Source organism: Thalassophryne amazonica, chromosome 14 (assembly GCF_902500255.1).
Source record: "Thalassophryne amazonica chromosome 14, fThaAma1.1, whole genome shotgun sequence".
Lineage (NCBI taxonomy): Eukaryota > Metazoa > Chordata > Actinopteri > Batrachoidiformes > Batrachoididae > Thalassophryne > Thalassophryne amazonica.
In genome coordinates this window covers 25,889,548-25,915,091 of record NC_047116.1, presented here as the reverse complement: position 1 = coordinate 25,915,091, position 25,544 = coordinate 25,889,548, and the positions used below count along the sequence as shown (strand labels likewise).

The following is a 25,544-nucleotide window of genomic DNA, read 5'->3' as shown; positions in this document are numbered from 1 at the left end:
GCCTCTGCATTTTATCTGAACTTTAATAATATATGGAGAAGTGCTTGTGAGATCACCTGTCTTTCTCTGTCAGGCATTAGAGGCTCCAACTTTGCTGAATGTGTCTTTCACAGTGAGGTCAGAACAACTTCTGGCAACAATTGGAGCTGTTGGAGCAGGAAAGGTCAGGTCTAACACTGCTGGTACCTTAAGTAAAGTAGTCATTGAGCTCTGTGTGCAGCCTCCAACAAGCAACAGTCTTGTTGTGCCTTGATGCTCGGACATTGGCCAAAGGCACCTTAAACCCATTTTTTCCCCGAGCTTGACCTTGCACTTCACCTGGGCCTTGAGGGTTCAAAACATTAGTCATCCCAAGAACAGTCAAGACATTTTCAAGGCATATGGAATTTTGGAATATTGCTCTGTGTAATAATCATGCTGCTTAATCATCATCTTGATGTGTCAGCATTTGTAGCATGAACGGATTACCTTGGCAAAGATGAAGTGCTCATTAACATGTATTTTTTAATGATTTTTTGTTGTAAAAATTGGGAGAAATAATGAACAAAAACAAAACCACTGCATTTATATTTTTGTTAAGTGGAGGTTAAATGCAGAGGCAGCAATGGAATGACACACATTTGATGTAATAAAACAGATAAGGATCCTCACTGCGTAATTTGACGTGTGATTTTTACTAAGGGAAGCAGTGATTCAAGAGGCAGCTAAACCTTAAATAATAATAATAATAATTTTCTCAACAATACTTTTAAAGCCAAGTAAAGTGCTGACAGTTGAGTGTAAACTATGCACGTTAGGGCTGCGACTTACAATGGTTCTCAAAATTGATTTGTTGAGCAATTATTTTCTTGTTTAATATTTGTTAGGGCCATACAGTGTGAAAATAAAAAGGTGAAAATGTTGATTAGTGTTTTCCAGAGCCCAACTTACGGCCTTCAAATGTGTTGTTTTGTCCACAACCCTGAGATATGCAGTTTACTGTTAGAGGAGGTAAAACATAAGTAAATTTGATAAGTAAAGAATCTTTGATTTTCTTTTTAAAAAAAGGAAAAACTAATAGGATTAATAATCAAAATAGTTGACGATTAGTAGTTGCTTAATCGTTGCAACTCTAATGCCCATAAATCCAAGTTTTCATAATGAACATTTAAAAACAATTGCATGTGCATAAAACATCTTAATGTGTTGTTGACAACATATTTTTTACATTTATTTTAGTGTATAAGATAGCTTTGAGTAAATAAACACTTGTGTTGTTGTAACCCTGTTCTGTTAGGACCCACTTCGGAAAAATATATGTAACAATTTAAATAATTGAAAAATATTTCAATTCCTAAACTTGAGTGTTATGGAGAAGCCTAACTCAGATACATAAGTCCACTTTGTTGGGCTTTGTCAGAAGTATCAACTATGAGTGCTTCTCTAGCTGGATGCAGTGCTGCGGTTCTTCTTTCTTACCAGTGATGTTTTAACAAACGTAATCTTAAAGTGTAAAATGAAGCCACAGTTGATACTTTGAATGCACTATTTTGAGTCAGTTCCTCCTCGAGTGAAGTTTTGTTCCGTTTGTTCATGTCAGTCGTCACTCCTTAATGCCGTCCTCGGAGAGCTGAGTCACACCAGTGGCGTCGTCAAGGTTCGAAGAGAGCTGATCTACGCCTCTCAGCAGCCCTGGATTTTACCAGGTACCATTCGAAGCAACATCATCTTTGGCAAAGATTTCAACCCACAGAAGTATGACAGAGTACTGAGAGCCTGCGCCCTGAAGAGAGTGAGAGCTGCATTTCCTGCTGTGTGCCACCATCAAGCTGTCCAGCTGTCACACAAATGTATGTCTTTCGTGAATGGCAAGTGTTGTGTTTGTGCCCTGTTTAGGACATGGAGCTATTACCAGGTGGTGACTTGGCAGTGGTTGGGGACAGAGGGGCCAACCTCAGTGGAGGTCAGAAAGCACGGGTCAGTTTAGCCAGGTGGGTATAAAAACTGCAGAACTAGAGCACCGTGCTCATAGAGTGCAAACCTCCACCAATTGACAATTCCACAAAATATTACCTTGGAAACAATTTTCAATGTCAAAGTCCTGTTAGAAGTGGATTTTCATACGCTAAATTAGATGTGGTTAAATGTCAGGAATATGTACGAGTATTTAGTTCATGCACTTGAATCAAAGTTTTTTTTGTAGTGTTGTCAACTTTTTTCTTCAACTTTTTCAGTTTCTGAATACTTTTTCAGATACTTTTCGCAGAACATTGGTTTTCTCTATGCCCAATTTGTCATTGCTCTTTGGCACTGACTGATAACAGGAAGATAGACAAACAGGCATGAAAACAGAACCTCCATCCAATTTTGGTGGTGTAGGTAAATCCATAACAGAAAAAATGAGAGTGATTGAGGCACTTTTGATCGAGATATAATGCAAAATGTACACCAAATGGGCTTTTCAATATTAAATTCAAATGTCCACAAAATCCACACTTTGGATCAGATCCAGATGAAACTTTGTCAGGTGATAGTGAGCACCAGTCCGCACCTCAGTATCAAATATGAGAGTGATTGGGGAACGTTTGATTAAGAATGTAAATATGATGTAAAATATACATTAAATGGGGTTTTCAATGTTAAATTTAAATGGCCAGAAAATCTGTAATTTGGATCTGGATCTGGATCTGGATTGGGATCAAACTTTGTCAGTCGATAAAGGATACCATACTGCATAATGCTATCAGATATGAAAGAAATTTGATCTTTTTTGACAGATTGATGAATTTTAGAAAATTCAGCCAATGTTAAAGATAGGGTTTTTTTCCAAGATTTTTCCTGGCTTTTCCCTATGACCTTGAAAATTGAATCAGTTCTTGCCTATCAGGATATGAATTTGTAGTAAAAATTTCATAACCATATATGAAACATTGGTGGATGTAATAAAGCACATGATCAGAAAGGAGCTAAAACTGTGTTTATTTTGTAGAGCAGTATATCAGGATGCAGGTATCTACTTGCTGGATGACCCGCTCAGCGCTGTGGATGCTGAGGTGGGGAGGCACCTCTGTGAAGAGTAAGTCTTTTTGCTTTCAGATGATCACAGTCTTATCTGGTTTACGATAGAACAGGTTGCTAGATAAGGTGTTACATTGTCCAAATTGAGAGCATATCCTTGCTATGGTAAAAGCAATTTCTTGATGTATTAAAATTATCAAAAGCACACAATGCAATCTTCTCACATTATTTTTGTTACGTCAGCTCCATAATTTCTTGGAAATTTGTTTAGGATTTATTATTATGTTGACAGCCTAGTGTGAACAAATCTCCATTTCTAAGCACACACAAAAATGTGTTTTCTTCAGATGCATCTGTGGACTTTTGAAGAAGAAGCCACGCATCCTGGTTACTCACCAGCTGCAGTATCTGAAAGATGCAGATCAAATTGTTGTCTTAAAGGAGGTTTGTGTATTTTTTTGTTTTAGCCAAGTAATGATGGCATTTCAAAAATTTAAAAGGCAGCCCAGTTACGTGTAATTGTATATGTTAAAGCACTTGAACTTAACCTATAGCTTTCACCTTCACTACCAGGCAAGTCAGAGACATGACCTCAGTGCATGCTGAAAATCAAGGTCAAAGGTGAATTACAACCCCAATTCCAATGATGTTGGGATGTTGTGTAAAATGTAAATAAAAACAGAATACAATGATTTGCAAATCCTCTTCAACCTATATTCAATTAAATACACCACAAAGACAAGATATTTAATGTTCAAACTGATGAACTTTGTTGTTTTTGTGCAAATATTTGCTCATTTTGAAATGGATGCCTGCAACACGTTTCAAAAAAGTTGGGACAGGGCAACAAAACACTGGGAAAGTTGATGAATGCTCAAAGAACACCTAATTAGAAACAGGTGAGTGTCATGATTGGGTATAAAAGGAACATCCCCAAACGTCTCAGCCGTTCACAAGCAAAGATGGGGTCAGGATCACCACTTTGTGAAAAAATGCGTGAAAAAATAGTCCAACAGTTTAAGAACAATCAATCAATTTCAATCAATTTTTTTATATAGCGCCAAATCACAACAAACAGTTGCCCCAAGGCACTTTATATTGTAAGGCAAGGCCATACAGTAATTATGTAAAACCCCAACGGTCAAAACGACCCCCTGTGAGCAAGCACTTGGCTACAGTGGGAAGGAAAAACTCCCTTTTAACAGGAAGAAACCTCCAGCAGAACCAGGCTCAGGGAGGGGCAGTCTTCTTCTGGGACTGGTTGGGGCTGAGGGAGAGAACCAGGAAAAAGACATGCTGTGGAGGGGAGCAGAGATCGATCACTAATGATTAAATGCAGAGTGGTGCATACAGAGCAAAAAGAGAAAGAAACAGTGCATCATGGGAACCCCCCAGCAGTCTACGTCTTTAGCAGCATAACTAAGAGATGGTTCAGGGTCACCTGATCCAGCCCTAACTATAAGATTTAGCAAAAAGGAAAGTTTTAAGCCTAATCTTAAAAGTAGAGAGGGTGTCTGTCTCCCTGATCTGAATTGGGAGCTGGTTCCACAGGAGAGGAGCCTGAAAGCTGAAGGCTCTGCCTCCCATTCTACTCTTACAAACCCTAGGAACTACAAGTAAGCCTGCAGTCTGAGAGCGAAGCGCTCTATTGGGGTGATATGGTACTACGAGGTCCCTAAGATAAGATGGGACCTGATTATTCAAAACCTTATAAGTAAGAAGAAGAATTTTAAATTCTATTGTAGAATTAACAGGAAGCCAATGAAGAGAGGCCAATATGGGTGAGATATGCTCTCTCCTTCTAGTCCCCGTCAGTACTCTAGCTGCAGCATTTTGAATTAACTGAAGGCTTTTTAGGGAACTTTTAGGACAACCTGATAATAATGAATTACAATAGTCCAGCCTAGAGGAAATAAATGCATGAATTAGTTTTTCAGCATCACTCTGAGACAAGACCTTTCTGATTTTAGAGATATTGCGTAAATGCAAAAAAGCAGTCCTACATATTTGTTTAATATGAGCTTTGAATGACATATCCTGATCAAAAATGACTCCAAGATTTCTCACAGTATTACTAGAGGTCAGGGTAATGCCATCCAGAGTAAGGATCTGGTTAGACACCATGTTTCTAAGATTTGTGGGGCCAAGTACAATAACTTCAGTTTTATCTGAGTTTAAAAGCAGGAAATTAGAGGTCATCCATGTCTTTATGTCTGTAAGACAATCCTGCAGTTTAGTTAATTGGTGTGTGTCCTCTGGCTTCGTGGATAGATAAAGCTGGGTATCATCTGCGTAACAATGAAAATTTAAGCAATACCGTCTAATAATACTGCCTAAGGGAAGCGTGTATAAAGTGAATAAAATTGGTCCTAGCACAGAACCTTGTGGAACTCCATAATTAACTTTAGTCTGTGAAGAAGATTCCCCATTTACATGAACAAATTGTAATCTATTAGACAAATATGATTCAAACCACCGCAGCGCAGTGCCTTTAATACCTATGGCATGCTCTAATCTCTGTAATAAAATTTTATGGTCAACAGTATCAAAAGCAGCACTGAGGTCTAACAGAACAAGCACAGAGATGAGTCCACTGTCCGAGGCCATAAGAAGATCATTTGTAACCTTCACTAATGCTGTTTCTGTACTATGATGAATTCTAAAACCTGACTGAAACTCTTCAAATAGACCATTCCTCTGCAGATGATCAGTTAGCTGTTTTACAACTACCCTTTCAAGAATTTTTGAGAGAAAATTTTGTTTTCAACGTTCAATTGCAAGGAATTTAGGGATTCCATCATCTACAGTCCATAATATAATCATAAGATTCAGAGAATCTGGAGAACTTTCTACACGTAAGCAGCAAGGCCGAAAACCAACATTGAATGCCCGTGACCTTCGATCCCTCAGGCGGCACTGCATTAAAAATCGACATCATTGTGTAAAGGATCTTACACCGTGGGTTCAGGAACATTTCAGAAAACCATTGTCAGTTAACACAGTTCGTCACTACATCTACAAGTGCAAGTTAAAACTCTACCATGCAAAGTGAAAGCCATACATCAACAACATCCAGAAACGATGCTGCCTTCTCTAGGCCCGAGCTCATTTGAAATGGACAGACGCAAAGTGGAAAAGTGTGCTGTGGTCTGATGGGTCCACATTTCAAATTGTTTTTGGAAATCATGGACTTTTGTCCTCCAGACAAAAGAGGAAAAAGACCATCCAGATTGTTACCAGCGCAAAGTTCAAAAGCCAGCATCTGTGATGGTATGGAGGTGTGTTAGTGCCCATGGCATGGGCAGCTTACACATCTGTGATGGCACCATCAATATTGAAAGGTACATCCGGGTTTTGGAGCAACACATGCTGCCATCCAAACGACGTCTTTTTCAGGGATGTCCCTGCTTATTTCAGCAAGACAATGCCAAGCCACATTCTGCACGTGTTACAACAGCGTGGCTTCGTAGTAAAAGAGTGCAGGTACTAAACTGGCCTGCCTGCAGTCCAGACCTTTCGCCCATTGAAAATGTGTGGCGCATTATGAAGCGCAAAATACGACAATGGAGACCTCGAACTGTTGAACAACTGAAGTCGTACATCAAGCAAGAATGGGAAAGAATTCCACCTACAAAGCTCCAACAATTAGTGTCCTCAGTTCTCAAAAGCTTACTAAGTGTTGTTAGAAGGAAAGGTGATGTAACACAGTGGTAAACATACCACTGTCCCAGCTTTTTTTATTTTTTTTTTTTAATATAGGTTGAAGAGGATTTGCAAATCATTGTATTCTGTTTTTATTTACATTTTTCACAACGTCCCAACTTCAGTGGAATTGGGGTTGTAGTTCAAAAGTTAAGCCACACAGAAATGGATCCTACCAAGTGTTCTACCATCCCCACTGACATGTTTACTAATTAGCAGCTCTTTAATGCTTTGTTTTAGTTGGTAATGTATCTAAAGTCTGACTGTATCAACTTGATGTAGTGATTTTACTGCAATAATGTGTTGTCCTGTTTCCATATGAATGTATCTGCAGAGTATTTCCAGCATCCTTTGTTCCTCACTCTCAGGGTCACATGGTGATGCGGGGCACCTACAGTGAGCTGCAAGAATCTGGTCTGGACTTTACTTCCCTGCTGAAGGAAGACAATGACCACGGGCAGGAAAAACACAGCATGTCCTCTGTTATGTCATGTCCTCGTCTTACAGTGTAATCTGCTGTGATTGGCTCTCACTGCGGTATTGTATCACTTCCCGTTCCGGAGCACAGCGGTGTTTTTCTGTATCTGGTAGCTGTTTAATCTGCGCAGTTAGATTGATCTAGTTATCTAGATTACGATTTGTTTCCCAGTGTAATCTTCACGTGCCTTAACTAAAGCACTCCTTCTGCTGAATCACCTCTAAATTATTTACACATTATTCACTTTGCGTGTTTTTAGGAATCCGCTAGCTTAGCGCAGCTACTAGCTCTTAGCCGATTTAGCATGGCGGTTTCTCCTGTCTCTCCCGCACTTTTCTGCTCTGGGTGTGAAATGTTTAGTTGTTCCTCGGCCTCCTTTAGCAGTAATGGTACTTGTAATAAGTGTAGCTTATTTGTAGCTTTGGAGGCCAGGCTGGGCGAATTGGAGACTCGGCTCCGCACCTTGGAAAATCCTACAGCTAGCCAGGCCCCTGTAGTCGGTGCGGACCAAGGTAGCTTAGCCGCCGTTAGTTCCCTCCCGGCAGATCCCGAGCAGCCGGGAAAGCAGGCCGACTGGGTGACTGTGAGGAGGAAGCGTAGTCCTAAACAGAAGCCCCGTGTACACCGCCAACCCGTTCACATTTCTAACGGTTTTTCCCCACTCGGCGACACACCTGCCGAGGATCAAACTCTGGTTATTGGCGACTCTGTTTTGAGAAATGTGAAGTTAGCGACACCAGCAACCATTGTCAATTGTCTTCCAGGGGCCAGAGCAGGCGACATTGAAGGAAATTTGAAACTGCTGGCTAAGGCTAAGCGTAAATTTGGTAAGATTGTAATTCACGTCGGCAGTAATGACACCCGGTTACGCCAATCGGAGGTCACTAAAATTAACATTAAATCGGTGTGTAACTTTGCAAAAACAATGTCGGACTCTGTAGTTTTCTCTGGGCCCCTCCCCAGTCGGACCGGGAGTGACATGTTTAGCCGCATGTTCTCCTTGAATTGCTGGCTGTCTGAGTGGTGTCCAAAAAATGAGGTGGGCTTCATAGATAATTGGCAAAGCTTCTGGGGAAAACCTGGTCTTGTTAGGAGAGACGGCATCCATCCCACTTTGGATGGAGCAGCTCTCATTTCTAGAAATCTGGCCAATTTTCTTAAATCCTCCAAACCGTGACTATCCAGGGTTGTGACCAGGAAGCAGAGTTGTAGTCTTACACACCTCTCTGCAGCTTCTCTCCCCCTGCCATCCCCTCATTACCCCATCCCCGTAGAGACGGTGTCTGCTCCCAGACCACCAATAACCAGCAAAAATCTATTTAAGCATAAAAATTCAAAAAGAAAAAATAATATAGCACCTTCAACTGCACCACAGACTAAAACAGTTAAATGTGGTCTATTAAACATTAGGTCTCTCTCTTCTAAGTCCCTGTTAGTAAATGATATAATAATTGATCAACATATTGATTTATTCTGCCTTACAGAAACCTGGTTACAGCAGGATGAATATGTTAGTTTAAATGAGTCAACACCCCCGAGTCACACTAACTGTCAGAATGCTCGTAGCACGGGCCGGGGCGGAGGATTAGCAGCAATCTGCCATTCCAGCTTATTAATTAATCAAAAACCCAGACAGAGCTTTAATTCATTTGAAAGCTTGACTCTTAGTCTTGTCCATCCAAATTGGAAGTCCCAAAAACCAGTTTTATTTGTTATTATCTATCGTCCACCTGGTCGTTACTGTGAGTTTCTCTGTGAATTTTCAGACCTTTTGTCTGACTTAGTGCTTAGCTCAGATAAGATAATTATAGTGGGCGATTTTAACATCCACACAGATGCTGAGAATGACAGCCTCAACACTGCATTTAATCTATTATTAGACTCTATCGGCTTTGCTCAAAAAGTAAATGAGTCCACCCACCACTTTAATCATATTTTAGATCTTGTTCTGACTTATGGTATGGAAATAGAAGACTTAACAGTATTCCCTGAAAACTCCCTTTTGTCTGATCATTTTTTAATAACATTTACATTTACCCTGATGGACTACCCTGCAGTGGGGAATAAGTTTCATTACACTAGAAGTCTTTCAGAAAGCGCTGTAACTAGGTTTAAGGATATGATTCCTTCTTTATGTTCTCTAATGCCATATACCAACACAGTGCAGAGTAGCTACCTAAACTCTGTAAGTGAGATAGAGTATCTCGTCAATAGTTTTACATCCTCATTGAAGACAACTTTGGATGCTGTGGCTCCTCTGAAAAAGAGAGCTTTAAATCAGAAGTGCCTGACTCCGTGGTATAACTCACAAACTCGTAGCTTAAAGCAGATAACCCGTAAGTTGGAGAGGAAATGGCATCTCACTAATTTAGAAGATCTTCACTTAGCCTGGAAAAAGAGTCTGTTGCTCTATAAAAAAGCCCTCCGTAAAGCTAGGACATCTTTCTACTCATCACTAATTGAAGAAAATAAGAACAACCCCAGGTTTCTTTTCAGCACTGTAGCCAGGCTGACAAAGAGTCAGAGCTCTATTGAGCTGAGTATTCCATTAACTTTAATTAGTAATGACTTCATGACTTTCTTTGCTAACAAAATTTTAACTATTAGAGAAAAAATTACTCATAACCATCCCAAAGACGTATCGTTATCTTTGGCTGCTTTCAGTGATGCCGGTATTTGGTTAGACTCTTTCTCTCAGATTGTTCTGTCTGAGTTATTTTCATTAGTTACTTCATCCAAACCATCAACATGTTTATTAGACCCCATTCCTACCAGGCTGCTCAAGGAAGCCCTACCATTATTTAATGCTTCGATCTTAGATATGATCAATCTATCTTTGTTAGTTGGCTATGTACCACAGGCTTTTAAGGTGGCAGTAATTAAACCATTAGTTAAAAAGCCATCACTTGACCCAGCTATCTTAGCTAATTATAGGCCAATCTCCAACCTTCCTTTTCTCTCAAAGATTCTTGAGAGGGTAGTTGTAAAACAGCTAACTGATCATCTGCAGAGGAATGGTCTATTTGAAGAGTTTCAGTCAGGTTTTAGAATTCATCATAGTACAGAAACAGCATTATGGAAGGTTACAAATGATCTTCTTATGGCCTCGGACAGTGGACTCATCTCTGTGCTTGTTCTGTTGGACCTCAGTGCTGCTTTTGATACTGTTGACCATAAAATTTTATTTCAGAGATTAGAGCATGCCATAGGTATTAAAGGCACTGCGCTGCGGTGGTTTGAATCATATTTGTCTAATAGATTACAATTTGTTCATGTAAATGGGGAATCTTCTTCACAGACTAAAGTTAATTATGGAGTTCCACAAGGTTCTGTGCTAGGACCAATTTTATTCACTTTATACATGCTTCCCTTAGGCAGTATTATTAGACGGTATTGCTTAAATTTTCATTGTTACGCAGATGATACCCAGCTTTATCTATCCATGAAGCCAGAGGACACACACCAATTAGCTAAACTGCAGGATTGTCTTACAGACATAAAGACATGAATGACCTCTAATTTCCTGCTTTTAAACTCAGATAAAACTGAAGTTATTGTACTTGGCCCCACAAATCTTAGAAAAATGGTGTCTAACCAGATCCTTACTCTGGATGGCATTACCCTGACCTCTAGTAATACTGTGAGAAATCTTGGAGTCATTTTTGATAAGGATATGTCATTCAAAGCGCATATTAAACAAATATGTAGGACTGCTTTTTTGCATTTACGCAATATCTCTAAAATTAGAAAGGTCTTGTCTCAGAGTGATGCTGAAAAACTAATTCATGCATTTATTTCCTCTAGGCTGGACTGTTGTAATTCATTATTATCAGGTTGTCCTAAAAGTTCCCTAAAAAGCCTTCAGTTAATTCAAAATGCTGCAGCTAGAGTACTAACGGGGACTAGAAGGAGAGAGCATATCTCACCCATATTGGCCTCTCTTCATTGGCTTCCTGTTAATTCTAGAATAGAATTTAAAATTCTTCTTCTTACTTATAAGGTTTTGAATAATCAGGTCCCATCTTATCTTAGGGACCTCGTAGTACCATATCACCCCAATAGAGCGCTTCGGTCTCAGACTGCAGGCTTACTTGTAGTTCCTAGGGTTTGTAGGAGTAGAATGGGAGGCAGAGCCTTCAGCTTTCAGGCTCCTCTCCTGTGGAACCAGCTCCCAATTCAGATCAGGGAGACAGACACCCTCTCTACTTTTAAGATTAGGCTTAAAACTTTCCTTTTTGCTAAAGCTTATAGTTAGGGCTGGATCAGGTGACCCTGAACCATCCCTTAGTTATGCTGCTATAGACGTAGACTGCTGGGGGGTTCCCATGATGCACTGTTTCTTTCTCTTTTTGCTCTGTATGCACCACTCTGCATTTAATCATTAGTGATCGATCTCTGCTCCCCTCCACAGCATGTCTTTTTCCTGGTTCTCTCCCTCAGCCCCAACCAGTCCCAGCAGAAGACTGCCCCTCCCTGAGCCTGGTTCTGCTGGAGGTTTCTTCCTGTTAAAAGGGAGTTTTTCCTTCCCACTGTAGCCAAGTGCTTGCTCACAGGGGGTCGTTTTGACCGTTGGGGTTTTACATAATTATTGTATGGCCTTGCCTTACAATATAAAGCGCCTTGGGGCAACTGTTTGTTGTGATTTGGCGCTATATAAAAAAAAAAAAATTGATTGATTGATGTCCTCTGTCCCCGGCGCTTTGTCTGGCTGCTCAAACACAGTTTCTGACAACTCCGTGCCCGCCACATGCTCACTGTCCTCCTCTGTGCACTCCTTGATAGAGGAAGCAGAGCCTCTTACAGTGGTAGGTACTGAGTGAAACACACACATGCACAAATGAACATTCCTTCTTTTCAGACAATGTTGAGATGCCACCAAAAACCTTTTGGCTTTGTCCTCTTTTGCTCGGGATCACCACAGCAGATCCAATATGGATGCAACATTTTTGACAAGTGTTCCACCACATGCTCTTCCTGGCGCAACACCAGTTGTACGTGGAAATGGGGTAAAGGTGGTCTTGAACTTCAACTACCACGAAAAGAGATCTTATCATTTTAATGTAGTAATTGTCCTTTTATGCCATGATCTATAATTAGATTAGATAGAACTTTATTAATCCCTTGGGAAGACTCCCTCAGGGAAATTGAGGTTCCTGTTATGGTTAGATGTGTTGGGAAGGTGTCGTAGCACGGACCCACAACAGGGGGCGCAAAGGAACGGACAATGAGTAAGCCAAAAGGTAACAATTTAATGTTGTGACAATACACAACTAAATACACAAAATCTGTAAAGTCAATTAACACCAGGTGACGTGTGGGCAGGCTCGAAGATAGGAGACCCCGATGAGAGAGAGGCCGCGTCCCACACAGCTTCCACCACCAACGGCCTGAAGAACACCGGAGCCGCCAAGTCCCGAATCCCCAGGTGACCTCTGTCTTCGACTGTCGACCCTGGTACTGCTGGCAAAAAGCAGAAACAAGATGAATGAGTGTAAGTCTTTACACTCAGTGGTCCTCGGTCTGTACACCGTTAGGAGGGGGAACCTCCACCTCCGAATCACACACTCGTGCAACGCCTGTGTAACCACTTATCTGTCCAGAGAGTAAGGCGCAGTCGTCGTCGTTAATCTCCGAAGTCCCAGATAAGGCTCCGTCCACAGGAATAGGGCTGCAAATGAGAACTGGATTATAACACAATGTGTCAGTCAGCAGAGAATTTACCTCACGGTAGTCGATTTCTCGGCGGGGAGGTGGAGTTGCAGTCCGGCTTAAGTAGTGGTGTAGATGAGTGACAGCTGGTGTGATGAGTGACAGCTGTCACTTCCTCTGGATCTGGCACCCTCTCGTGCTTGGAGCCCGCACTCCAAGCAGGGCGCCCTCTGGTGGTAGTGGGCCAGCAGTACCTCCTCTTCAGCGGCCCACACAACAAGATGTTTGGATGGGACCGAACCATTGCAGGCAATGGACCCAAATGTAGGGAGCTGGACATGGAGAAGAGTACAAACGAAAATATATGTATTTATAATAAATAAAGTAAAGGTGCTGTGCTGGGGTGCCTGCAGTTTGAGATGGCCTGCCTCCTGGTGGTGACATGAGGGAGCTGCAGGATCCTGAGCCAGTCTTGAAGGATAATATCAACTACGATTTCAGGGTTCAGGACCAGGTGGAATGCTTGCCTCCGAGACGAGGAACTATGGGGAATAAAGACACAAAGGGTAAGTGAATACACTCATAAAGCTGGAGCCTCAAAACAGTCACAGTTCATAAAAGGTTTACCACAGGTTGTTTCAGAGGTCAGGAAATAAAGTTCTCTTCTAAAGAAATACATTTCACCATTCAGGAATTGTTCATAGTTCATAAGCTGTATCCAAAGGTCAGAGGTCAAGTGCTGCGTGTTGTAACGCAGTTCCAGTTAAGCTGGACTGGATATAGCTGTGTTCTTTTGTTTGATATCAGAATTCATGCAGTTCTTAGGAAGAGTTCTTGGAACAGTTCCTTATCATAGCACAGGCACAAACAGGTACGAGTGAGAATGGGTTCTCATTAAGACGAGGAGGAACTTAACTGGCGAGTAGTCGAGATGCACTCTGCGCCAAGAGCCGAGGAGTTCCAAAGTGATGTTGCTGTGCAGGTAGTCAGATACAGGATCCAGGTCCACTTGGGAGCCGTACCGGAATGGTCTGAAACATCGGGAAAAGACCGTTCACAGGGGAGGCCAGGTTACCTGAGCTTTTGCTGCGGAACGCTTCAGCGTCTTAAGCACACAGCTGGAAGACACAGTCAAGGTCACAGGGTGGCATTTAGATTTTAGCCTCTTGGAGACTGCCTGGATCATCGAAGGTGGTCTGGAAGCTGGCGAGGCAAAAGGAGGCAAGCAAGGCAACTGACAAACATGGCATACAAGGATCTGGCCCTACATGAACAGAAAGTCAGGTTTTAAATAGTCTGTCAGTAATCAGTCACTCGTCTGATCCAAGTGTGAAACAAATCTGAGAGCGCCATCTAGTGGAGAAACTAACACATGACACTGGTAAAACAGTTAAAACCAGGCTCTGAGGGAAATCCTGAAAGTTCCAGCAGCATTGTATAGCAGCACACAGGTTAAAAGCACACAGCATCAAAAGTGAAAGTAAAAAACAATTTGCAAATATAAATATAAACCAGACATACTGAACATTTCTGGTTTACTGGCTACTACTGTTCCTCTTATTCCTGACCTCTGTCTTCCTGTTACTCCTCCTCCCCCTGAGTGAGGAGTTGTACAGTCTGATGGCCTGAGGGACAAAGGAGTGTTTCAGTCTGTTGGTCCTGCACTTGGGAAGGAACAGTCTGTGGCTGAAGAGGCTGCTCTGGGTGCTGATGACGGTGTGCAGAGGGTGACTGGCATGGTCCGTAATGTCCAGCAGTTTGTCCATGTCTATAATGTTGTGCGGTTTAAATGAAGTACAGAAGAAGAACCTGGAACCTTCTGTTTTGGAGCAAAGTGCATTAACCACTGCGGTGATGTGGGTACAGTCTAGTAAGTTTTTTTGACTTCTCCCTTTTTCACTTGGAATCATCACAGTTGATCTGATATGGATCTGCATGTTGATTTGGCAGTTTTTTTGGGGGTTTTTTTAGCCGGATGCCCTTACGGTCGCAACTCCACATTACGTGGAGAATGGGCATGGGTAGCCTTGAACCGAGAACCTTTTTCCTCTGGAAACTAAGAGCACTAATTGCTTTGTCACCACACTGTCCAATGTAGGTCTCATCTATGTTCCCTAATTGAAAAAGAAGTCAGCAGGATACAGAAACTTTAACAATTTTTTTTCTCTTTAAATAAGCTTCCTGTTGACAAAAGATGGTCTGATTCTGCAAATTTCAGTTTTCAAACTAGTCTTTTCCCTCCCTTGTGTTAGCAGTCCTTATTGGACCAAAATATGATTGAGTGAAGTGGAGTTCAAGTACCTCAGGGTCTTGTTCATGAGTGAGGGGACAATGGAGAGCGAGATTGGCCAGAGAATCGGTACAGCAGGGGCGGTATTGCATTAGCTCTACCGTACTGTTGTGACACAAAGGGATCTGAGCCAAAAGGCGACGCTCTCGATCTACAGGTCAGTCTTCGTTCCAGCTCTCAGCTATGGTCATGAGGGTTGGGTCATGACTGAAAGAACTAGATTGCGGGTACAAGCGGCTGAAATGGGCTTCCTTAGGAGGGTGGCTGGCAGTGGTGGGCACAGTTCCACAGTTCCACTATCCTCTACAAACAGAAAAGAGCTACTTCTAGAAAAAAACACTCTATCCTCTGCAGGCAAAAGAGAAGTGATCAAAGAAATGAAAAAAGCTCTTTTTTTTTTTTTTACCCCATAGTGATACGCTGGCAATAGCACCTAAGTCATCCAGAGGCGAACAGTTTTAACTTATGATTAAAATTTTAACCAAACTAATTTCAGACAAGTTATTTAAATTAATGTCATGTCTGAAGTTTTCTAAAGTGAAAATATCAGATATGTGTTTTACATTTAAAGTATTGGACTAATTTGAAAGGTTTTAATGTGGATATGGTGTGTGCGCAGTGCATTCTGGGTAAAAGTTCACAACAGGAGAAGTGCATTTGAGATGCTCTGATCAGGCTCCACACAGACAACAGCATTAAACTCCTTGAATGTTGTACCTAAAACTCTCGTGAATATATTCTCTGGGTTTATAGATGTTGTTATTGTGTTTGTTTTATGTAAAAATGGCAGAAGCCCAGGTTGCTTCCTCCAAAAGCCAAAAAGTCTGTTAAATTGTGATTCAGGCCGTGTGATATAACCGGCATCAAAATGCATAGAACACTGCCATCTACTGGCGACCGGTTATATCACAGTGTTGTCGACAGCAGGATTTTAAAATTATCTGTAGGTTTCCAAAACTGAGAGACCCCACACGTGGAGATAAAAAAAATTATAGATCTGACAGGTTTAGTTGTACAGTGTGTGGTGTCAGCCACATGGTAAAAACAACACACACACGAACAGATTTCACACACGAACATTCCCAGGTCAAACACCTCGCTTTCTGATTGGCTGCATGTCACATTTAGCTCCTCACGTTCTTCGTAACACACCATACACGGCAGGAATATCTGATAAGATTATATTTAGCGTTATCACGATTGACGGGGCATCCATAAGATTGTTGGAAGGGGAAGATCGGGTCCGATTTCGGCCTAATTATCTTGCCATGTGAACCAGGCTCGATGTTGTGACACCGCACAGAGACACTGATTGATCTGTTATAACACTGCACCGAGCCGCTAACCGTTCGGATGTTATGATGCCTCAGAGCGACTGATTGATGCGTTATGACACCGCACTAAACATGTTTTCACTATTATTTGATTTCTTTGTGCGACTGACATCGTTATTCAAGCATTCAAAAGGCAATTGCTATTACCACACAATTCCAACCACACACGAAAAAGTTTTTTAACATTTCTTGTTATTGAAAGAAACCTTGTCTCCCTAACCGGATAGAGTTGTGATGTCATCACGCGTGCGCTTAGGCGCTGTCTAGCGGGCTCTTGAAAATTTCTTTCTTTTTTTTTAAACAAATGACAAAAATTACATATTTTACAAAAGCGCATTTATTTGTAAACACCAACAAGTTACATTGATTCACTTGTGTTGTTTTTTACATAGAATGAATGAATCAACCAATCAGTATGAGCAGAGGCTTAGTTACCCATAATCCCCTTTGGGGATCTGTGTGTTAATGTTCAATTCTATCCAGAATCATTTTATTTATAAAGCAAAACCATAATTCAAACCTGCTTTCCATTTCAAGACCTCTGCCTCATCGGTGGACCACTGTTTTCTGTCAAAGTAAATGATGCTTTCCTACAGCAGGGGGCAGAGCGCACGAAGACAAGCGCTGGCTCATTGGCAGTTTGGGTTTCTGGTTGCCATTGGTTTTGTTAGAAGCTTTGGCAGTGTATAAACTCAACATCAGCTTCTTAGTAGCTGAGAGTGTATTTGAGGCAAAATTGAAAGTTATCAGTTATCTGTAGCTTCTGATAAGTTTTTAGACAGTTTATCGGTTTAGTGTTAAAGAAGATAACTTTTCAGTTAGCTGATTACCAGTTATCAAAGCTAACTTTTTGGTTAGCTGTGCCCACCACTGGTGGCTGGTGTCTCCCTTAGAGATCAGGTGAGAAGCTCGGTCATCCATGAAGAGCTCAGAGTAGAGCGCCTGCTCATTCATGTTGAAAGGAGCCCGCTGAGGTGGTGTGGGCATCTGGTAAGGATGCCTATTGAGTGCCTCCCTATGAAAGTGTTTCAGGGATGTCCAGCCGGGAGGAGACCCGGGGGAAGACCCAGGACTATGTGGACAGATTATATCTCCACACTGGCCTGGGAACGCCTCGGGCTCCACCAGTCAGAGTTGGTAAATGTGGCCGGGCAAAGGGAAGTTTGGGGTCCCTTGCTGGAGCTGTTGCCCCCGTGACCCAATCCCATATAAGCGGTTGAAGATGAGTGAGTGGGTCAGTGATTCAAGAAATTTTCATCTTCAATGAATCAAGAAAGACAAATGTCAGTTACTAGAAACTTGGCATGTAGGTAGAAGATATTGGGTAGACACGTAGGTTAGCTCCTGATCAATCACTGAAGTAGAGATCAATAATAAAATTGATTTTATTTTTTTAAAGCAAAGAAGCAGATGTGATGCTTTGCTGCCATCTGGTGTCACTACTTAAAACTACTGCTTTAGTGCCCTCTAGTATGAAATACAGTTGGCAAAAACCTTCCAGAATGATGATGAAATGCTTATATGGTATTAAGAAATACATAGAAATTCCAGATCGTTGCCACCTAGTGTGACTGGTAGAAAGTATTGCTTTATTATGCCTTGTAGTGTGAAATACAGACAGACACTTCAACACACAGTTGGCAAGAACTTTCGAGAAACACGCATAATAATCAAGACTAAATTAGACTGGATGACCATCATATCTTATACAAACGTACGCAGTGACCTCTGTGACATACATGAAGACGCTGAATTATTACTGTAACCGTTCATCAGTATGATTGCACAAATAACCTCTGATGGTGACACAGGGTCTGTGGCTGCTGGGCCACCTGACTTGTGGCATTTTTTTTTCTTTCATCCAAAATATTTCTGACTTTGGAAAGAATTGTTGTGCACTTGAGCAGCCACCAGATGGCAGCAGGATACTTTCCTGTTTGCTGTGTGGTATGATGTGAAGGGTTGATGGCACTGATGCTAATGTCTGTTTGTCCTGTAGGTGAGATACCCGATTGAGGAGGACAGCCGCTCAGAAGGAAACGTCGACCTGCGTATGTATGTGAAATATTTCAGAGTAGGAGCTAATATCCTGGTCCTGGTGCTCCTTATTTCTCTTAATGTTCTCGCACATGTGAGTCTTCCTTGTTTTTTTTTTAGTATTTCCATTTAATTGTAGACAGAATGAATGAATTAATGAGAATTATTTTCATTCTGTTTTTAATCTGTTGCTCATTTTGATTTTATCTGCCTTCAGATTGCAAGACTGGTGGCTTGCTTGTTGGTGAGATACTGTAAATATATATTACACCGCATTTAACACGATGCTTGCATAAATTGCAACAGGATTTGTTTGCCAAACCAACACATATTCTCAGAGTTGAAGTGAAAAGAAAAAATAATTTGGCAAACACATATCCTTGGCAGTTCATGCTGTTTATTGAAGCTGACCTTGCTGTTGACGTTGGGTTGAATTTGCTTTGTGCAGCTCCTTCATTTTGTAGCCTCTTCTTTTTTGCTTTCTTTCTTTCACTCGTGATGTTTGTTTGTCCTTGTGTTTTTATTTATTTATTTTTTATTTTTTTGCTCCTTTGTGGCTAACTTGCAGGGCCTCCGAACAGAAGCACATCAATGCGACGCAGCACCTGAATGGCAGCTTCCCTCAGCAGCTGGACCTTGACCTGTACCTGGGTGTTTACGCAGGTGTATCTTTCTGAGTTCACATTGCTTTTTGAGGCTCTGAATACACCAGCCATTCATTGAACAGATCCACAGTTCTTTGGCTGTGGCCCAAGGCCTTCAAGGCCCATGGTGTGTACATGGGCCTCAGCTGTACGAGGAGATAGCGGCGCCTTTCTTCTTCTCTGCTCTTGGATGGCTCTGATTGTCTCCCCGTGACTCCTAACCCCTTCACTCTTCCAGCGTCTGCATTCACACTGATGGCTTAACATTGAACACCAAAGAAAGCATTGAAGGAAAAATGAATGGCGCATAGATCTGTTCTTTTCTCTGTTATACAGTATGTTTAATAATAGGACCTTAAATGCAAACCTAACCTTGGAACAGGCACAAGAAAATCAGTGTGTGGTTGTGATGGATTTTTATTCTGTGCTTTCGTCAGGTTTAACAGGTGCTTCAGTCGTGTTTGGCTTCCTGCGCTGTTTGGTTTTCTTTAATGTCCTGGTGAGCTCAGCCCAGACCCTTCACAACCGCATGTTTAACGCCATCCTCAGGACACCGGTGCGCTTTTTCGATATCAATCCGATTGGTAAGATTCCCGTACATTACCATACTCCCTGAACACAGTCACTGAAATCAATTCAAAACAACATTTTGCTTACTTTTACTACTGTCACATTGTTAGTGTTTGCCATCATGAACTTAGGCTAATTTACTATATATATATATATATATATATATATATATATATAAGAACAACAAACACTAAAGAAAAGCGAAAGAAAAAAAACCCCAAAACTCAAAAAAACAAAATGTACAGTCAGGAAAAAGGGCACAAAATTGATTTAAAATAAATATAATTGCATTTTATTTAGATTCATATTTTGTGTTACTAACATCCTCCATCAGCCTTTAAATGAACTGCATTTATATAGCGTTTTTTTCCATCTGTGTCAGAAGCTCAAAGCGCTTTACTATTATGCCTCACATTCACCCATTCACACAGACACATTCTCACACCGATGTCAGGGTGCTGCCATGAAAGGCGCGCACTACACACCGGGAGCAACTTGGGGATTAAGGACCTTGCCCAAGGACCCGTAGTGATTTTCCGGTCTGGCTGGGTTTTGAACAGTGGACCCTCTGGTCTGAAGCCTAACGCTTAACCACTAGACCATCACCTCATCAGGTGGTGATTGACCGTCCCTCATATTATTCTTTTAAAATGATATGTTTGTTTGGTTCTGTTACTTGCTCTCAGTCCTGTAATTACCTGCTTTTGGCCACTCACCAGAGAGGATAACCAAACTAATCCAACATAATGACAATAATATTTAATTAATTGAACAAAATAAAAAAAAACAAATATGTCAGTATATATGAATGTGATAAAACATTATTACAATATTCTAAATTAATAATTTAAAAAGTAATTGAAGTGTATTTGTATATAAATGTGGAGCTTTACACTTGTTAAACTAATATAGAATTGATCACAATACACGACATTTAGATTAGATGTTTACTGTACAACTTACTGTTCACTGTTTCAACACTAGAGGGCATACTGTCACTTTATATTTCACGTCTCAAGCCACTTTACAAACATCATCCACTTTGTCATTTGATCCCTACTTTGGTTTTGTATTTTTATTTTAAGTTCAAAAACATTAACATTAGTAACTAACAAAAGTATCAATTGCATGAAAAGTTAAATATTGTTGGCTGTTTTTTTTTCAACTGTGTGGAGTTTATCAGTTTAAATGCAGACTGTGTATGACTGTGTGTTATTAAAATTGTTGGCTCGGAGTGTTTGCATGTTAACTGGCAAAAAAAAGTTAATATATAGCCATAATGTATTGTAAAAAATGTATGAAGAATAGAATGTTATCTTTTTATTGTGATTCAGAACAGCAAAAGCAAACAGTTGCGTTAAATATGGACTGTTTGTGGTTGATTTGGAACTGTTTGCTTGGCAGAGCTGTGTAAACAGAGGCATATTTGTCTTTGTTGTATCAGAAATCTTTGATTATTTCATTAGCTTTGTAGGCCGTGGGCAGGGCGACATGATTTTAAAAGTCAGCAAACACCAGAAATGGGTCCAAACTTCACTCATGCACTTGGCTTTTTTTTATTCCTTTTGGAGTGTTTTCCAACCTGTTATTTTCCCCCCAAAACATTCAGTAAACTTCTCTTTATTTCTGCCATTTTATAGCTAATAACCTTAATTAGGTGACGCAGTGTTGCCATCATCTGCCGTTCATATCCAAAGTCACGTGTCAAGTGGCCCCCTTTGATAACTTTTAATTTTTCTAGGGCATTGTTCACCTGTCAGCAGATAATTACTCAGCCTAATCTCTTCATAGTGACATGCGTGTGGAACACAATCAGCCCGGGTGGGAATTTTCAACAAGAAGGAAACTTGTGTCTGCATAATGACTCATAATAAGCCTGTAACACAAGTCTAAATATGATTTGAGGGTGTTGAGCATCTTGTGGTTTCTAACCGGCATTAAAGTGGGCGTAGCGACAAAGCCACAGGTCTTAAGCCTTTGTTTTTATTGCCGCGCTTGTGTGGCGCGCTGGGCTACCTAACGACTTATCTGGGTGTGTCGTGTTGGCTGCAATCTACACACGGGAGGAGAACAAACACTTTGAATAATGTAATAATCTGTTTAATATCGCAGCAAAGGCGAGGCTTAACAGCCGCTGCTATCTGATTGCTGTTGTGCTGCTATCAGTAAGTATTGTGTGACCAGTCCAGTCATTACAGCACGGCCTCCGGGCAGCCAAACAACGCCGAACGTCTCACTGCGTTTATGGGCAACTGTTCAAGTGACTGCTTTGCTTTGTCCTCCCTCCATTCACCAACAGATTAAGCATGACCTTTTTTTTAAAAAAAAAAAGGTATTTGTTGTTATGAGTGTGCGTATATATATATATATATATATATATATATATATATATATATATATATATATATATATATATATATATATATATATATACACACACGCACAAAACTGTGAAATTATTTATTTATGGGTTTTTTGATTTACAAGATTTTTTAAGTATGTGTGTGTACCAAATAAACTCATTCATTCATTCAGAAAAATATAATATCAATTATTTCCACTTATTTGCTATATTTTTACTGCATTGTTCTCAATGCAGTAAAACTGTTTTTTGTTTTTTTTTTGCTGGCATCTAAGAGATTTTTCCCCTTTACCACACAATAGCTGCCACTTCCATCACAGCTGCTTCCACAGTGCATGTGAGTCATGCGTTTGTAACCATGCGCTCGTGTGTTGTTAAGGATTTGACAGCTGTTTACACGTGGAAGTGAAAGGTGTCTCGTGTTTGATAGCTGTCCTCAGAAGTTAAAGGTCATTATTTCAAGCGTTGCCACACAAAAGGTCTTGTTATTTTTGTGAATGTGGTTTTTAACAATGGAGCACAGCAGTGCTGATGATTTATGCAGAAGCGTTACAGCACGTGTGTGCCGTCTGAATTGGCAGCATACCTCTGAAGCTGAGTTTTTTTAGGTTTGATTGTAAGATTGTAATCCTTTGCAGGTTTATATTCGACAAGGTTAAAGTTTACTGCGTGATACTGATGATGTTTCTCAAATCTTACATTTTGTTAAACTTTGTAGGCCCTGCAAGCCAACTTACCAGCACACAGACACAGGTCACAGGCACACTGTGCTTCACTGCTGCTGTTTGGTTTCCTGTAGGAGCAGCAGTGCTACGTGAAAAATGGTCAAAATTGGATTATTTCCATTTATGCATTTGGCAGACATATTGATACAAACATTCACATTTCTTCCACGCAACATACCAGCCTGCACACCGGGAGCAATTTGGGGCTCAAGGACACCTAAGTGCACATACAGGAGTAACTAGCGTTTAGTCCACCAGGTGTTCAGGTCATAGGCATCCTCCTCTCCCAAATTAGTTGTAGTTTGTCTTTAGACTCTTTCATTCAGTTTCCTAATAATTAGTATGTTAATGGCCACAATTGCAGGTGTAACTCACCCACTATTGTAATAAATGTTTGTCACTAATGACTCCTTCAATGAATATAAGATTCTGTCTACAAATTCAGATAGAGTCAGAGTCAGATATATATATATATATATATATATATATATATATCATTTCCAATAATTATGACATTACCAAGGACAAATGCCCTCCACTAACTCTAACTCATGCCACTGTTGGAATAAATGTTCATATGTTCATAATTCCACTAATTACACTTTTCATGTAGTTATCTTATTCTAAGTATTATTATTTTAGTAATGCTAGCAGTATAACACAACTGTGTAACACATCACTGCTGTAATAATTATTACAATAATAGTTGAGTTTTCCATGTAATTTTGCCCATCATTGTAATAATTATGAGGAAAGAGAATTTGTGGACAGATTGTTATGTTTGTGGGAAGAGAAATTGTTAACAGTAGTAACATTTATTACAATGGCGGTTGTGTTAGCTGTCCATCCTCGCCCGCTATTGTAGTAATTATTACAGTATTACAGCATTACAGTGACAGTTCAGTCCACAGCCACGAAAACCCCCAAGTCAAAGACAGGTGGCAACTTTTACAACCCCTGGCAATAATTATGGAATCACCGGCCTCGGAGGATGTTCATTCAGTTGTTTAATTTTGTAGAAAAAAGCAGATCACAGACATGACACAAAACTAAAGTCATTTCAAATGGCAACTTTCTGGCTTTAAGAAACACTATAAGAAATCAGGAAAAAAAATTGTGGCAGTCAGTAACGGTTACTTTTTTAGACCAAGCAGAGGGAAAAAAAAATATGGAATCACTCAATTCTGAGGAAAAAATTATGGAATCATAAAAAACAAAAGAACGCTCCAACACATCACTAGTATTTTGTTGCACCACCTCTGGCTTTTATAACAGCTTGCAGTCTCTGAGGCATGGACTTAATGAGTGACAAACAGTACTCTTCATTAATCTGGCTCCAACTTTCTCTGATTGCTGTTGCCAGATCAGCTTTGCAGGTTGGAGCCTTGTCATGGACCATTTTCTTCAACTTCCACCAAGATTTTCAATTGGATTAAGATCCGGACTATTTGCAGGCCATGACATTGACCTTATGTGTCTTTTTGCAAGGAATGTTTTCACAGTTTTTGCTCTATGGCAAGATGCGTTATCATCTTGAAAAATGATTTCATCATCCCCCAAACATCCTTTCAATTGATGGGATAAGAAAAGTGTCCAAAATATCAACGTAAACTTGTGCATTTATTGATGATATAATGACAGCCATCTCCCCAGTGCCTTTACCTGACATGTAGCCCCATATCATCAGTGACTGTGGAAATTTACATGTTCTCTTCAGGCAGTCATCTTTATTAATCTCATTGGAACGGCACCAAACAAAAGTTCCAGCATCATCACCTTGCCTAATGCAGACTCGAGATTCATCACTGAATATGACTTTCATCCAGTTGTCCACAGTCCACGATTGCTTTTCCTTAGCCCATTGTAACCTTGTTTTTTTCTGTTTAGGTGTTAATGATGGCTTTCGTTTAGCTTTTCTGTATGTAAATCCCATTTCTTTTAGGTGGTTTCTTACAGTTCAGTCACAGACGTTGACTCCAGTTTCCTCCCATTCGTTCCTCATTTGTTTTGTTGTGCATTTTTGATTTTTGAGCCATATTGCTTTAAGTTTTCTGTCTTGATGCTTTGATGTCTTCCTTGGTCTACCAGTATGTTTGCCTTTAACAACCTTCCCATGTTGTTTGTATTTGGTCCAGAGTTTAGACACAGCTGACTGTGAACAACCAACATCTTTTGCAACGTTGCGTGATGATTTACCCTCTTTTAAGAGTTTGATAATCCTCTCCTTTGTTTCAATTGACATCTCTCGTGTTGGAGCCATGATTCATGTCAGTCCACTTGGTGCAACAGCTCTCCAAGGTGTGATCACTCCTTTTTAGATGCAGACTAACGAGCAGATCTGCTTTTTTTCTACAAAATTAAACAACTGAATGAACAATCCTCCGAGGCCGGTGATTCCATAATTTTTGCCAGGGGTTGTAGAAGTGACTCAGTATTGAAAGCTCATTCATTGTCACGTTTGAAGTTAATGTTGCTTGTTTTGTGTTCCAACAAAATCATCATCATTACATATTACTGGCTGCTTTATTGGCTACACCGACAAGAAGAAAAACCAAAAGAGTAGTAATGTGTTTTAAAACATTATTACCCGAGGCCATCAAATATGGCCATTGGGTATTGCGAAGACTTTGGGCCCGTCCGTCCATCTGTCCGCCAGTCTGTCTGTGGTCAGCATAAGTCCAGTCCTATTACTGCCAGAATCTTCAAATTCACAGGGCACATTCTTGGGACACAGACCTTGGGCAAGTTCAAAGACT

General features: G+C 40.6%; 1 protein-coding gene across 1 annotated transcript in view; it reads left to right on the top strand.

The window, feature by feature from the left end:
• LOC117524236 (multidrug resistance-associated protein 4-like) overlaps positions 1–25,544 on the top strand; it is a 139,786-nt gene that overhangs the window by 31,609 nt on the left and 82,633 nt on the right. Inside the window, exons 11-21 of the mRNA XM_034186010.1 lie at positions 74–163; positions 1,580–1,771; positions 1,876–1,970; positions 2,969–3,055; positions 3,345–3,441; positions 7,068–7,180; positions 11,859–11,982; positions 18,450–18,585; positions 18,698–18,731; positions 19,056–19,150; positions 19,569–19,715. Coding sequence (XP_034041901.1) covers positions 74–163; positions 1,580–1,771; positions 1,876–1,970; positions 2,969–3,055; positions 3,345–3,441; positions 7,068–7,180; positions 11,859–11,982; positions 18,450–18,585; positions 18,698–18,731; positions 19,056–19,150; positions 19,569–19,715 — 1,210 coding nt within the window. The remainder of the gene's footprint in view (positions 1–73; positions 164–1,579; positions 1,772–1,875; positions 1,971–2,968; positions 3,056–3,344; positions 3,442–7,067; positions 7,181–11,858; positions 11,983–18,449; positions 18,586–18,697; positions 18,732–19,055; positions 19,151–19,568; positions 19,716–25,544) is intronic.